This window comes from Carlito syrichta, unplaced genomic scaffold, assembly GCF_000164805.1.
Source record: "Carlito syrichta isolate Samal-C Ts95f unplaced genomic scaffold, Tarsius_syrichta-2.0.1 Scaffold288410, whole genome shotgun sequence".
NCBI lineage: Eukaryota > Metazoa > Chordata > Mammalia > Primates > Tarsiidae > Carlito > Carlito syrichta.
In genome coordinates, this window is record NW_007232506.1 from 149,273 (window position 1) to 165,599 (window position 16,327).

General features: G+C 35.1%; 1 protein-coding gene across 1 annotated transcript in view; it reads left to right on the forward strand.

Annotated features, from left to right (window-relative positions):
- Positions 1-16,327, forward strand: part of LOC103255770 (cilia- and flagella-associated protein 47) — a gene marked incomplete at its 5' end in the record, with an annotated part of 291,791 nt that overhangs the window by 144,932 nt on the left and 130,532 nt on the right. Inside the window, 2 exons of the mRNA XM_021710301.1 lie at positions 13,440-13,615; positions 15,751-15,858. Of these exons, the coding sequence (XP_021565976.1) occupies positions 13,440-13,615; positions 15,751-15,858 (284 nt within the window). The remainder of the gene's footprint in view (positions 1-13,439; positions 13,616-15,750; positions 15,859-16,327) is intronic.

Sequence of the window (16,327 nt, forward strand, 5' to 3'; positions counted from 1 at the left end):
CCACTCACCTCAGCCTCCCAAAGGTGCAGGATTACAGGCTGAGCCACCGAGCCCAGCTCTTTGCCAACTTTTTAATGGGGTTGTTTGTTTTCTTCTTTCACTTCGTTTGAGTTCCTTATAGATCTTAGATGTTAGGCTTTTGCCAGAAGCACAACTAGCAAATATTTTCTCCCATTCTCTTTACTATCCTAATTGTTTCTGTTGCTGTGCAAAAGCTTTTCAGTTGAATGAGGTCCCACTTATCTATCTTAGCTTTTGTGGCATTTGCTTTTGGGAACTTGGCCAAGAATTTACTGCCTCCTCCGATGTGCATAAGGTGTTTCCTATGCTTTATTCTAGAATTCTTATAGTTTGAGGTTTTATGTTTAAGTCTTTGTTCCCTTTTGAATTTATTTTTGTATAAAATATGATGATAGGTAGGGGTCCAGTTTCATTCTTCTACATTTGGTCAACCAGTTTACCCAGCACCATTTGCTAAATGTGGTCTACTTTCCTCAGTGATTGTTATCGGTGGCTTTGTCAAAGATGAGTTGATTGAGAGACCGTGTTTTCGCTTTTAGAATCTCTGTCCTGTTCCATTGGTCAATATGTCTGTTCTTGTATCAATACCAGGCTGTTTTAGTTACTGTAGCCTTGTAATAAAGTCTAAAGTCTGGAAGTGTGATACCTCCTGCTTTGTTCCTTTTCCTGATGATTGTTTTGGCTATTTGTGATCTGTTCTGTTCTGTTTCAATATGAATTTCTGTATTGTCGTTTCCAGGTCTGAGAAAAATGATGTTGGTAATTTGGTGAATATTGCATTGAATCTATAGATTGCATTGGGTAGGATGGACATCTTGACAATCTCAATTCTTCCAATCCATGAGCAAGGAATGTTTTTCCATTTGTTTGTGTCATTTTTTATTTCTCTGAGCAGTGTTTTGTAGTTCTTGTTGTAAAGGTCTTTCACTTTTCTGGTTAGGTGGATGCCAAGGTATTTCATTTTTTTGTGGCTATTGTGAGTGGAATTTTGCTTTTTATTTGACTGTGTGCTTGTTGCTGGTGTGTAGAAATGCAACTGGTTTTTGCACATTGATTTTGTACCCTGAGTCTTTACCAAAGTCATTTATCAGTGTGAGGAGTCTTTTGATGGACTCCCTTGAGTTTTCAAGGTATAGAAACATATTATCTGCAAAAAAGGATAGCTTAATTTCCTCTTTTCCTATTTGGATACTCCTGATTTCCTTCACTTGCCTGATTGCTCTGGCTAGGACTTCCAACACTATGTTGAACAGGCGGAGTGAGCATGGGCATCCTTGTCTTCTTCCCATTCTCAGGGGGAATGCTTCCAACATCTGCCCATTGAGCAAAATTTTGGCTGTGGGTTTCTTATAGATGGCTCTTACTGTTTTGAGAAATGTTCCTTCTATGCCTAGGTGCTTTAAGGTTTTTATCAAGGAGGGATACTGGATTTTGTCTAATTTTTTTTTTTTTTTTGCATCTAGTGATATATTCATGTAATTCTTGTTTTTTCATCTGTTAACATATTGAATTATGCTTATAGTCTTACAAATGCTCAACCAGCCCTTCATCCCAGGAATGAAGCCTACCTGGTCTTGGTGGATGATCCTTGAGATGTATTGTCCAATTTTCTAGAATCTTGTTGAGAAAATTTGTGTCTATGTTCATTAAAGAAATTGGCCATAATTCTTTTTTTTTCCTTTTTGGGTCTTTGCCTCAGGTTTGTGTATTAGCGTGATGTTAGCTTCATAAAATGATTTGGGGAGAATTCTATCTTTCTCCATTGTCTGGAATACTTTTGATATGATTAGTATCAGCTCCTCCTTGTATGTCTTGTAAAATTCAGCTGGGTCTGGGGCTTTTTTTTTTTTTTAGGTTTCTTATGATTGAGTTGATTTCCTGGATTGCTATTGGTCTGTTCAGAGTTTCAATTTCTTCTTGTTTCAACCTTGGGAGCTTGTGTGATGTTAGAAAGTCCTCTATTTCCTTTAGGTTTTCAAGTTTATTTGCATACAGATGTGCATAGAAATCTCTGATAATCTTTGGAATTTCTTCAGGGTCAGTTGTGACTTCGCCTTTGCATTTCTAATTGTGTTTATTTGGACTTTCTCTCTCTCTCTTTTATTCAATCTGGTCAAGGGTACATCAATTGGCAACTGTGAACTGTGTCCTGACTCTTCATCTTACTATGTCTATTTCTTTACTGAATTTTTAATTCTATGATCAACCTTCAATGAAATTCACTGTATTGCTAATAATGAGACCCAGAAATATCTCCACAAACTAGCAAGAGAGAAGTATAATTAGAAATATTACTAATTCACTTAGGGTCAAACATAAAAACATCCATGTAAAACAACATATGTGAGTTCCCAACCATTTTCAACAAGTTTTTAGTTTTAACCTCCATAAATTCTAAAATATATTTTGAAGTACTATTTTTATGTATCTTCTTTCTTTCATACTTTTCATATTCCCTATTTTTCTAAGTGGAATATCATATATTATGGATGTTGTATATGATATTGACATTTTTCTTCCTAATCAAATGCTGAGGAAGCAAAATTAGCATTCTGCTTTTAATTTATCCTAAGTTGTAAAAAATTCTTAAATAGGATTTTCTTTTGTTTTGAAAATATGCCATGGCCTAATTTGAGTTAATTTTTTAAAATATAGATACAACCGTGGGAGTTTATTTTGATTAAAAATGCCCATGTGCCAAAAGATTCTATAAAGATTAGGATTGTGATATAATCTCATCTCTAATTAATCTTTTGATACTCTTATTTTTAAAATTTAAAGCATTTGTTGGCGTCCAAAAGATATAATGTTCCTCCTAAAATTGTAGAGCTAATATGCTCAGTTTTAATATTTATGTTAATTGCCAAAGTATTTTCTAAATTATTTACTTATTTGTAAATTCGTAATTGATTTTGCATACAATGTCAATGGCTTTAAAGATTAGCAGTAGGCTGGGCATTAATGTCTCATGCCTGTAATCCCAGTAGTTTGGAAGGCCGAGGTGAGAAGATTGCCTGAACCCAGGGATTTGAGACCAACCTGGGCAACTTGGCGAGATCTCATCTCTACAATAAATCAAAAAAATTAGCCGGGCATGGTAGTGCAAGCCTGTAGTTCCAGCTACTTGGGAGACTGAGGTGAAAGAATTTCCTGAGTCCAGTAGGTCGAGGCTGCAGGGCCATGAGCATGCCACTGCACTCCAGTCTGGGCCACAAAGTGAGACTCTGACCCAAAATAAAATAAAATAAAATAAAAATCAGCCGTAATTATTCACTTTTGCTCCAAGTGACAGCGGGGTGAAGGCCATGCCTTAGGGTTAAACTATGTGAACTTCAGTGAAGTACATAACAGAGGGACAAGCAAGGGTGGTGGGTGTTGGGAGGAAAAGAGTAACGGTTCTGATCTATAAATCATGTGCTGTGTCAGAAAAGAAGTTTTATACATTCTCTTCTCTGTCTCTCTCTCTGTCTTGTTTCTCTCTCCCATCCTCCTTTCCTCCCTCCCCACCTTCTCTTATTCCCTCCTCCTTCCCTTTCCCCTTCTCCCTCGTTCTTTTGTTTTTGTTTTTGTTTTCACCAAAGTCACCTCTGTTGGCCAACCCCTATGCTCTAAATGTTGGTCTCATTACTAATTTTCACACATGCAATTTTTATGCCAGCTATAACTGTATAGAGTTTTGACAAATAAAGATTTTCAGAATTTAACTCCAGGTTACACAAGAATGCTGACTTGTATTTACACAACAGCTAGATAGTCACAATGAATTCTTTTGACATTTCTTTTTCATAATCACGGACATTGCTGTTCTTATTAGATGTGATGTTAACCAGCGTGACTTATCAAAATGACATGGAAACAGGGATTTAACTGTTTACTTTTCCAAAGGCAGAAAGTGAAATCAAAGATCAAATTTTAGAAGCCAAATGCAGGTATCTATCTTTTTGGTAAGCTGTCATATTCAGACCTTTCTTAGTGTTTTTCTGCTTCACCCTCCTTAAGATTATGGAGGGGTTAAAGGAAAGTAGAAGGGCAACCTGACTCCAAGTTCAGAGATGTAGGGCATTTGGTCCTTACTATCTTGTCTTGACATCAACAATACAAAAGTTTTACTGGATAGTCATTAAACATCAAGGGCCCTCCAAACTTCTTGTGGCCCCAAAGAGGTTCAGAGGAGCTTCCCCAAAGCTTTCCAAATGCCACTGAAAAAGTTAGTGAAGTAGCTGAGACGAGACAGGAATTTAGGAGGGAGTTTAAGTTTTGGGTGAAATGTGTGTTTTCTGTCTGTCACCACCATCAAATGAGAAAAATGTAATTTCTTCTTTATTGATTATAAAAACTGGGTAGGCAAGTGTTCTTTAAAAACCATGGTATAGCACAGAATATTAGAATCAATACAAGTCAGCTTGGTGGCTCAGCCTGTAATCCCGCGCCTTTGGGAGACTGAGGTGAGTGGATTGTCTGAGCCCGCGGGTTCGAGACCCGCCTGGGCAGCGAGACCTCATCTCTACAATAAATCAAAAAAATAAATAAATAAACCGGGCTTGGTAGCGCATGCCTGTAATTCTGGCTACTCGGAAGGCTGAGGCGGAAGGATCACCAGAGCCCAGCAGGTCGAGGCTGCGGTGGCCGGGAGCGGCCACTGCACTCCAGTCTGGGCGACAGAGTGAGACTCCAACTCAAAAAAAATAAAAAATAAAAATAGAATCAATACAAAATAAAACAAAATATATAAAACAAGCATTTTTTTGGGAAAAAAGATGAACTTTCTTTCCCTTGCATACCTGCCATAGCAACCCTGTCCAACGTGCAAGGAACTTTAGCTGGTGGTGAGGGGGTGAGGTGACCTGGGTTATTATGGCAAACTGTTATTCTGCTATACCTTATGAGGAAAACCTAGCTCTGGCGGAAACTATCTATTTTATGATTTTTTAAAACTTTTTTTATTATAAAATTGTGGGGTACAGTTAAGGGTTAGGTATGCAAATGTGCATCGTTCAGGCACCCTTGTTAATAAGGGGTGTCTCCCCATCCCCAGACAGATATTGACTACCGTTAGTTAGTCCCACCTCCCTTCCTCTCCCTACCCTCCCCATAGTTCCCCACCACTGTCAGTCCTTTTCTTATAGTATTATGATAGATGTTCAAGGTCCACTATATGAGTGAGAATCATGAATTTCGCAGCAACCTGGATGGAACTAGAGTCTATAATACTGAGTGATCTCTCACAGAAACAAAGATCTGAGTACTTTATGATTTTGTGAGCAAGTTCAAATTTTACACAGAGAATAAAGATATCGTTTTCAAACCCATATCTTACTTTGGAAATTTTGAGAGAAAAAGTTATGACTATTTTGAGATATCTTTATATTTTAGAGGGGAAAAAAGTGTTCAAGGGATAGAAAGGAAGATATTAGGTAAGAAAATCATAATTTTCCATTCCTTCTCATGTAATTTCGAGTCAGAAGTATATTAATTAGTTGAATTCAACATCTCAGCTATCTGAAACATCATTATTCCAATAAAAGATCAGAAAACATGCCAAAGTAAAAGGTGAGTATTTTTTGGATATTCTGCCACTATGAACTATCCCCGCTTCCACTTTCTTCCATAAATGCAGATGAAGAAAAATTGATTTAATATAACATTGGATCCATTTATGCAAGTCCAAACACCTTTAAAAACAAAATCTCCATTCAGTGTCAAAAATTACTGCATACTGGTTCTTTAAAGCATGAGCATGTCTACTGTATTTGAGCACTTCTTAACTTGTGACATAATTTTTAAATGGCTTACCTACATGGTAATTCATAGTAAACATTTTAATAATATACACACAACCATACATGCATATATATTTATAGGGAAAGGATCTTAAATAGTTAAGCAGGAGGTTACTTCCCAGGGATCTGTTTATTAGATGTATTTCTATTTTTCACAGCCTTTTATAGTTTTTTTTTTCCCTCAAGGTAATGGGATGTGTCTGAATAAAATGAATAAACAGGCTCTTCCCGTGGTTTCTGGCTTTTTCATAGTTCCCGGGAACTTATTAATGCATCCTCACCTACAACTCCCCCAACCCAGAATTAGCAAACCACCTTGATTGAACTTCTGCATTCTGTATATTTCAGGTTAGATGATGGAAGATCGTGGGGGGTAGGTATAAGACATGACTTCTGCAGATACAGTGTTGTACAGATGGGAGTAGCAAAGGAATGGTAATGGTGTTTCTAATTATAACTGTCTACCTGCTTTCTTTGAATTCTGAGCTGCTAGCACTGACTTTTCAATTTTAGTAAATTATTGAAAGAGATTATAGTTATCATTTCCTTTGAGTTACACGATACTTTCAAAATACCCATTAGTTCAGTTTGTTAGCAAATTGAATAAAATTTAAATTGAAGATTTTCTCAATAATATGCCTTACTCAAATTAGTAGTAGTGTGTGTTTTGGACCTCAGAAATAATCCTTTTATAATGAACTTTTGATTATCCTCTGAGAGAGAATATGGTGAAAATACTTCATGCTAGTGCATATTAAATTGTCATTGACTCAATTAAGTGGTTATGGGCAAATATATCATCTCTATTTACTCTGATCTGGCAGGAAATGATGAAGTTTTTAGTGCACTCAGTGAATTAAACTTTTCCTCTTGGAGTAAGTGTGAACTGGCAACCAAGTGACAAAATTAACCAAGTGATAAGGCAATAAAATCTTACTTCTATCTAAAACTGCTGTCTTTACCCATTAACTTTCAAGTAGGAAGGCAACCTGTGTTAACGCTAGACTTTTAAACTTCTCCTGAGTCAGATTTTCACAGTCTTTATTACTTATTAAAAGTTATGATTACTCAGAGTAACAGACATATCAATAATTGGATTTATATGCAAACACTAAATAAATTACACATTTTTCTCTTTTAGAAAAATCAATAGCTTTAGCGGTACAAATGTTTTTCAGTCATATAGATGTGTTGTATGGTGGTTATGAAGTCTGGGCTTTAAGTGTACTCTTCATCCCCACTAGTGCACATTGTATCTAATAGTGATGTTTCATCCGCCCCTCTTCTCAGTCTCCAGTGTCCATACGGTAATTCTATGCCTTTGATATCTGTCAAGTGTCTTTGATATTCCTGGCACTGTTCTAGATGCTGAAGAACAGTGATGAACAACACAAGCAAGTTTCCTACTTTTACGAAAGTAACATTCCAGTGGAGTTAGAAAATAAACAAAATAATTAAAATGGGATATTTCCTGGGAAGTGTTTCTGTTTTCCTGGATTTTCAAATAAAGCCACAAACCTGAGAACCATAGATAATTCTACTTCGTTTTTATTCCATTTATGTAAGAACATCTAGATCTATAGAGCCTATCTAACTGACTAACAGATAAGTCCCAGGTTTGCAGTGGTTCAGCACAGTAAAGGTTTTTAATAATTGTGACAGTCGGATTTATGTGTTCCTGTTTGGTGGGTGACATCCTCCATGCGGTGATTCAGGGAGCCAGGCTCCTTCCATTTTGTAATTTCTTTATACTTTAGGAACTCAGAGGTTCCTACAAATAATAGGAGAAAGAGAAAACCAAGAGAAGAGAACTTTCACTGTTTTTAATAGCTTTGGTGTAGATGTGACATATCAACGTCCACTCACATATATTTGGAGACAAGTAGTGACACAGCTACACCCAGATGCAAGAGGGTCTGGGAAATTAAATCTCTAGTTGTTGCAGTTTCTTTCGCCGGTGCCAGCTCTGGCATGTCCTCTTTCCTTGTCTCCCTTCTCTCTCTAATAAACTGTGTTTTAAAAAAAATCTCTAGTTGCACAACTACTGCCCACTGACATCTTTATACTGTGAAGGGGGAGCACAAAATTTTACTGGAGAGATATTTCTGGCACCTTAGGGAGGTGAGACATTTTAGCCTGTCACCCAGAACACAAAGAGAGTGAAGGTGTCTTCTTTCGGAAGAGGAAGCTGATAGGTTAATGTCCCTTGGCTCTTGGTGAGTTCCTGCCAACAGAATGGATGACAGAGGGAGAGAAAATGGCTTGAGTGAAAGAAAGATGCATTTCCACTGGCACGAGACAAGACCTTGTGGGTCAAAGTTGATTCAACCAAATGGAAGGAGGCTAAGCCTGGGCTTATTTGAAAGGCACTAGCTCGAGACACATTCTAGGGTGGGAAGACCCCAGGAGAAAGAGTCTTGTGGGATAATGCAAGATAGAGGAAGGGAGAAGGAACCCAGAAATTCACCTGGAAAAGATCAACCAGCACCGATTAAGTAAATGGCCTTTGTTCTTTCACCTGTCGTCTCCTGCAACCTGAAGGAGATACATTAGCACTTGTGATTGCAGGATGAGGGGACGTTTCAGCAGGAGATTACAGAGAGCAGGCCATGATTACCTTCTTCCCCACAAGCAACCTGCGAAATTCCTAGTTAGACCTGAGGGTGAGGTTGGGGTGCCAGAAAGGGAAGATCTAGAAAAGCCTTCAATTGAATGTGAGAACAAAGTGTTGATTGATTTGGGATTTCTGTAGAGACTCTTCTGGCATGAGAAACTATCCTGAGAGAACAGCAGAGGGTGGAGAAAAGTTTCTTCACTGGTTTGGACAGCAGTAGTGGGAGAAAGAGATGTTTTGAATTGTACTCTACCAAGTTTAGCCCGGCTGGTATACCTGTTACCGTGGCAATAAATGACCGAGATAAATTTAGACATTGATAATTTTATGAACAAAAATAATCCAGAGTGACACTAAGGGTGGCTTGAGGACTGTGGCAGTGCACCCAGCAATTTCTTTAAACAGTCATTGTGTTGGCTACAATATTTCTCAAGTACAAGCAAGAGAGCCTAACAAGTGCATAAGCCCTGGAAACAAGATGAGCTTGGTGGGAAGGGACCTAACAGGAAGGAGCCCAGGCAGTCCAGGAGCAGAGAGGAGTCTTAGGATGCTGGAGCTAGGACAGGAAGGGTTGAGTGGGTGGGAAGTTACTTGTGATCAGAGGTGTTGGCAGGGCCAGGTTTATAAAGCCTCAAAGAGCAAGAGGAGAGATTTTAATTCATGTACATTTAGCCAATAAAGTATGCAAAAAAGAAAATGAATGATCTGATTTAATTTATGTTTTTGAACCTCTCAAAATGTTCCTTCCATTGTAAAAAAACAAATATGTGAATTATATATAAATGCTGAAAACATCCTACATTCATTTTAAAATGTATATAGGTATTTACATTTCATCTGAATAGGTTTATAACTCACAAAATTCAGTATACCTGTGTGAACACATTTAAAATAGAGTCCCACTCTTTGATGAATATTTACATTTTTCATTATTTTAAATTCCAGCATCTTGTGAATGTCTTTTCTATTTTAAAATTTTGACTTAATATTTCACAGGATTAAATATTCATAATTTAGGCCTTTTACAAAGGAGTTTCCGAAATGGAAGTAATTTTTTAACATCCATTATTTTGGCTACAATATTTCTTAAGAACAAGCAAGATGAAAATATTGGCTACTTTATAAAGAAATGCTCTCCAGTGTTGAACCTAAAAGAGCTCATGCGAAGATGAAAAACACCTTTAGAAGGCATCATGTGCTGTCATTACTATTTTGCTTGAGTTTCAAAAAAACCCAATCATTCAAACTGATTTATGTTTAATTCTAAACACAAATTAACCTTAAAACCCTGCTCATTAAAGTGGAGTAATATGACATTTGCAAGACAGATATTAGCCAAATATTTCAAACTTTTTGATAGATAAAGTATTCATAGAAATTCAACTGTCTTTGTACTTCTAATTGAGTACAAGTCATTTATCGCAAAATGAAATGGGAGGTGGTAGAATACCTTAGCCAAAACAATCATTTTGTAGATGGAGCTTTTTTATCTGTTATATTTTGTATGTTATCTTCTCAAAATGGTTATGCATTTCTGAAATTATACAGATAACATAAGGAAGGTATTTCTAGAATAAACAAATTTTGATTATCCCATAAAATGAGGAGAGACAAAAATGTTTTCTCTTTAACTTACTAAATATATCAAATACTTTTAAAACTTTAACTTTATAATCTTAGGAAATATTGGCATTTTAAAAATTATTACTATTATTATTTTTAGAAAGCAGGATTTACTGAGCTGACAGAAAAGCTCCCACAGTGGGAGGGGACCCAAAAGGGTTGCCTGCCTAAATTATTTTAGCAATATGTTGGCAAGTGAATATTTAAAATATAAATTATCCATATAATGCCATAATTTTTCAAATGTCATTTTAGTATTTTTTTGTATTTAAACCTAGAAGAAAATTATATTTAAACTATAATGCAATTTGGAAATTATTTTTGTAACACTGTAGTTCAATTTGAAATATTTTCTACCATGCTAAACATATAGCACAGTTAATTGAATATTTAAAGCTGTTGACTATAGTGAAACATTCATTTCTATTAATTCTTGCTATTTTCAAGACTCCAAAGAATTAGATTCCACGAATTTTTAAAAGATTGCAGTGCTGGTAGCTCTAAGCATCTGACAATTGCTGCCTGGAAGGCTGCTCTGTGAAGAATTTCGAGAATGTGTTTGGATAAGAGTAAAGTGATCAGTTAATGATATTTGCCACACATGTGAGGATCCAAGGAGAAGCTGTGACTTAAGTACTCCATAACTGCCATCCTCACTTACTACTCTTACATTTCAGCCAACCATAGAATGTTAATGATGCCTTTGTAACCCGAAGGCGTGCCCCTGTAAGATAGGTTGTAGTTCACAGAAAATGTAGGTTTAATGTGATTTTGTTTTATTTGGTGTCTCAGGCTTATATGTCATGGTAAGACCTAAAGCTGTCATATTTATATACAGTATTTTATTCCTCTTTAGACCAAAATCAAAATGTTAAATGTGTAGATCTTAACATATGAGTTGGTCAAAGTTAGTACCTTTTAAAGAAATAGAAGATAACAAAAAGTTTCAGAGACCATCCCATATAATAAGAGCAGGGATTATTTTTGAAACTTTTGTGATGTGTGTAGGTGAACTAGATTGTGATGTAAAATTAATTATTCTGGGTCATGATTAAAACTTGTTGAAAATTAATGATTGAGATTCTAGCATTTTTACATCTGTGAAGTTGTAGAATTTTATTGAACTGACAATTACCTTCTCTGAAAAATTAGCTGACTGGTAGACCAGGACAAATGTCTAGGCCAAAATGTCTCATTTCTATTTTCTGCCTTAAATTCTGGGAAAAGTTTGAAAGCTAATATGTGATTGATACTATTTGTTATTCTGGTGTTTCTTTTGCTTTTAGTTGTTGATATGTTTGACTCTTGGAAACTTCTTTGGAGGCCAAGTCCTATACTAACTATAAAATATGCCAGGTTGCCTAGGAAATCAGTCATTGTTCAGTATTTTACATTTCCCCCTTCTTTATAATTATGAGTATTGAATATTTAAATGCCCATTTATTTTAAGAATTCATGATTCTAATATCTCCTAAACCTATGGTAGATAACTGTTTTTCATTGCATTTATAATTAAAACTGAATTCTAATAAACAATATTTGCTCTAATATAATTGTTAACTTGTATATATCCTTGATTTCCATCTTTCCTCACCAGGTGTTGTTCATCACACTAAATACTATTTCCATTTCTCTAAAATATAGCATCTGTCTATCATTTGTTTATTAGAGGTGATCAAGTAAATGCTCTATGAACTAGGTCCTCTAAAACAGTCATGGATAAAGCTGTAATGTCTGTCTTGCAGATACACCCCACCAGCTTGCTATCAGTTTTGTCATCCCTGGAATATGATCTGATAGATTTCAAAATAGCTCCATGTCTTAAAGCATACCCATTGCCACATTTTGATTGAAGACTGAAATGTCCAACCTTCTACACTTCTTTAGGTTAAGGCATTTAGGCAACTGATATTTGTTAAAATTTAAATATGTCCTACTAATGATCTTGACTACATTAACTTCAATTATAGGTTTTGATGTAGTGAAGGACATGGTTGTAATGAGATGAAATATAAGTCACTAGCCAAGAAGGGTCAGGATCAAGATCAAGACATTACTTGAAACTTGAAGAATGCCTTCCAGGGCTCAGTGGATGTAATTTGTGGGGTAAGACAGGAGAAACAAAAGGATAAGGAAGAAGTTGAAACAGAAAGATAGATGTATCCTCAACATAATTTGACTTACTAGTTTACGTTGTTTCTACTACTTGAAGCTAATGTACAGTGCTACTTGAAGTGTGTCCTCTGAGTCAGCAGCATCAATAGCAGTATCATGCAGGAACTTCTTAGAAGTGTAAATGTCACACCCCATCCCAGACCTACTGAATCTCTAGGGTGGAGGGGTGCGGTGTGAAAAAGAAGAGAACAGGAATCTATGATTCAGCAGACTCTGCAGAGGATTCTTATGTGTCATAGTTTGAACACATTACTAGAGGACACACTGCAAAATGAACCTCATAGTAATAGCAGTACTGGTGAAAAATATATTTTCAATGTAATTTTACAAAGAAATTTTCTTTTTTATTTTATTTTATTTTAAATCAATATTTTTTTATTTTAAAATTGTGGGGTACAGTTAAGGGTTAGGTATACAAATATGCATCGCTCAGGCACCCTTGTTGATAAGGGGTGTCTCCCTGTCCCCAGACAGATATTGACTACTGTTAATCCCACCTCCCTTCCCCTCCCTCCCCCCGCATAGTTTCCCACCATCAATCCTTTTCTTAAAGTATTACGATAGATGTTCAAGGTCCACTATATGAGTGAGAACATGTGATACTCGGATCTTTGTTTCTGTGAGAGATCACTCAGTATTATAGACTCTAGTTCCATCTAGGTTGCTGCGAAATTCATAACTTTGTTCTTTTTTATGACTGCGTAGTATTCCATCATGTATATGTACCACATTTTTTTAATCTAGTCCTCTTTTGATGGACAGCATGGTTGGTTCCAGGTTCTTGCTATTGTGAACAATGCTGCGATAAACATTCGTGTGCAGGTATCTTTTTTATAACGTGATTTGAGTTCTTCAGGGTATATTCCCAATAGGGGAATTGCGGGATCATATGGGAAGTCGATATTTAGAGCTTTTAGGAATCGCCACACTGTTTTCCACAGAGGTTGCACTAGTTTGCACTCCCACCAACAGTGTAGAAGTGTTCCCTTTTATTTTGTTGTATAGATTTCTGTGTAGAATTTGCATTGAAAGAAAATAAGATTACCATTGACCAAGACTACTCAAGGAAAATATATAAGAAATTCAAAGCTGATGAAATGCGTTCAATAGTGAATAGAAAAACTAAAACAAATGATCTTATATTACACAATAGTTTCCCTTACACTTCCTTCCATAGAATAATTCTGACACTAAAAGCTGGTTATATGTTTGTTCTTTAATTCTAGGACACTATCTGCATTGAAATACCTCTCTCCAATCCAGAAGATAGAATTATTCGCTTAGATGTCCAATTAATGAGTGCTGCTCTTAGTGGAGACAACAAAATTGTACTGAACCCAATAGAATCCATCAACTATGTTGTATGGTATTCTCCAGCAACTATAGGCCATAGAGATGAAAGGTATGGTTTGAGAATGATATTACATTTCATTGTTGATGCTTAGAAATTAAGCTTTAAAACTTATTTTTTTCATAATACAATCATTCAAATTACACTTGAGCATAGTTTTAGCTTTGTTTAATACTATTCCCAGAATAAAATGTACTAATTTAGAGTTAACTTTTGTTTGCTTCAGTGAAAAAATATTGTTTGTTGGAATATCAAATTAAATAATTCCTAAACTTCTCCTGTTATTTTCTCTTTCACTTCTCATTTTACTAATCAAATTTTTATAAAGAATAAAAAAACTGAACCAAATGAAAATGATTCCATGAGAACTAGCCATTAAACTTTCAATTTTTTATGAAAACGAATTTATATATCTTTTACTCCCAATTAAATGCAAATTATTCACTTGGAGGACGTAGAAGAAATTAAAGGATGTGCTAGTGTGTGGAAAACATACACGCATGTACACACACAGAAATATTAGCAATGCAATGTCAAGTATTCTTGTAGCATGATAATTGTAAACATTTTTTTGCACTATATATTTACATACATGCATATGCAAGCATTTGAACTTTATATTCATAATCAACCCAATAACTTATTAAAATAATCAATTAATTTGCTTTCAATGTAATATATAACTTATTTATTATAATTTTAAAGACTATAATTGACACAGTATGGGTGTATGCAATGCATTTTGTTATTATACTCCACAAAAATGACCTTTGCTAGCTCATGTGCTATTTCAGAGTTAGGATATATCTTTTTAAAAAGTTACTGTATTTATTTTAATTGACAAATAATAAATGTATATATTTATGGTGTACAACATGATGATTTAAAATACATATATATTGTAAAATGGCTAAATCAAGCTAATTAACATAAGCATTACTTCACATACTTATCAGTTAATTATGGTGAAAACACTTAGTCTGCTCTCTGAACAATTTTCAAGTATACCACACATTGTTATTAATGATAGTCACAATCTTCTATAATAAATCTCTTGAACTTTTTCCTCCTAACGTTTTATATCCTCTGACAAACTTCTCCCCAATCTCTGTGTTCCCTCCCACATCTACCTCTTGACAACCACCATTATACTCTGTGCTTCTGAGTTCAACTTTTTTTAGGTTCCACATGTAAATGAGATCTTATGGTATTTGTCTTTCTGTGCCTAGCTTATTTCACTTAACAGCATGGCCTTCAGAATAACTCTTATTGATGCTTCTAGCACAGTATACTATAATAGTAACCAAGTAATTGTTATTTTAAGGAAAATATGAATAAATGAATATATCTGTGAAATTTTAAAGGATACATATTATAATATGAAGCATGAAAATAAGAACACAGCATATTATAAAAAACACTATTTTGATAGATTGCCATTAGACATATTGACTGGTCTTGTCACCCCAGACTGTACAGGTTTTGTGAACACGGACTAAATCTTGAATTTCTTTTGTAATCATACATTAAAAACATAATCTTAGCTGATGCTTATTGACTGCCTATTCTGTTCATCATGCAGGAGCATGTATTTTACATAAATAAACACATAAAATTCTCACAGCAACTGTAAGAGGTAAGATTGATTCCTCCCATTTCATAAATGATGGAATTGAGGCTCTAAATAAAATATTACAGAGCTGAGATACCAGGTCAGTTATACTTTTAGACTACCATTAGCTTTATCTTATCCTGAAGTGAGCACATGATGATTCTAAAAGGAATTTCCAGAACTGCATGTCACTTGAATATCTTCATATGAAAATACACCTGCATTCCAGTGAACCAACTAAATTTGGCTTAGTCACAGTTAAAAAGTAACACTTTTTCTGTTATAACTCCTGCAAGACATTTAATATACTCATTTTTATACATTTTTCATTGATTCAACAGGCATTTATTAAACAGATATTAATTACAACAACACTGTTTTTTTGAATTGTGAAGAATTTTAAAATGAAGAATTTAAAAACACATCCAAACAGTAAGAGCAGAATGTGTCACAGAGTTGTCAAATATTGTATTTGAAACCAGCTATTTATACCAATGTAGGATACATTTTTTCTGCCTAACTTATTATGCAAACTAAAACTGCTGACAAAATTTTGTGTATTTCTCTCCACCAGCATTATTTTCCAGCCTGAAATGGCTGAAGAGTTCTGGTATTTACTGCGATTAACTATTGAATTACCAAAGCCAATTGTAATGCCTGAAATAAAGTGTGACCTTGGCAAGTAAGTTCTACGTAATAGAGAAAATCAATTAATGCAAGAAAAAAGTTCATCTATAACAGTATTGTTTTGGTGTTTTTAATCTTTTAAAATAATAAATAAATATATTTTAGTAATTGATTTTATTTTCCAGGGAAGGTTTGATATGTCAACTGTCCTGTGGAAAACTTGTCAAAGAAAACAAATCAGGACTTAGGATAGGCTTTAATTTTAAAAGGATTATTGCAAGGGAGATAAAGAGGCCATTGTAATAGGGAGAATGCTCCCATTTAAAAAATCTCGGGTCACAAAATCAAACAAAAAAAGTTCTTTCATAAGTTAAAGGAGGGGCAAGGAGATATAAAAACTGGGCAAGCAGGGGAAAATGACTAGTGGAGTCTAACAGGAAAAGAGTCTTAATGTGCTCAACTGATTTCCAGGAGAGGCTGAGAAGGGGGGTATGTTAATTTGTGTGTGTGTGTGCTTGCTTAAG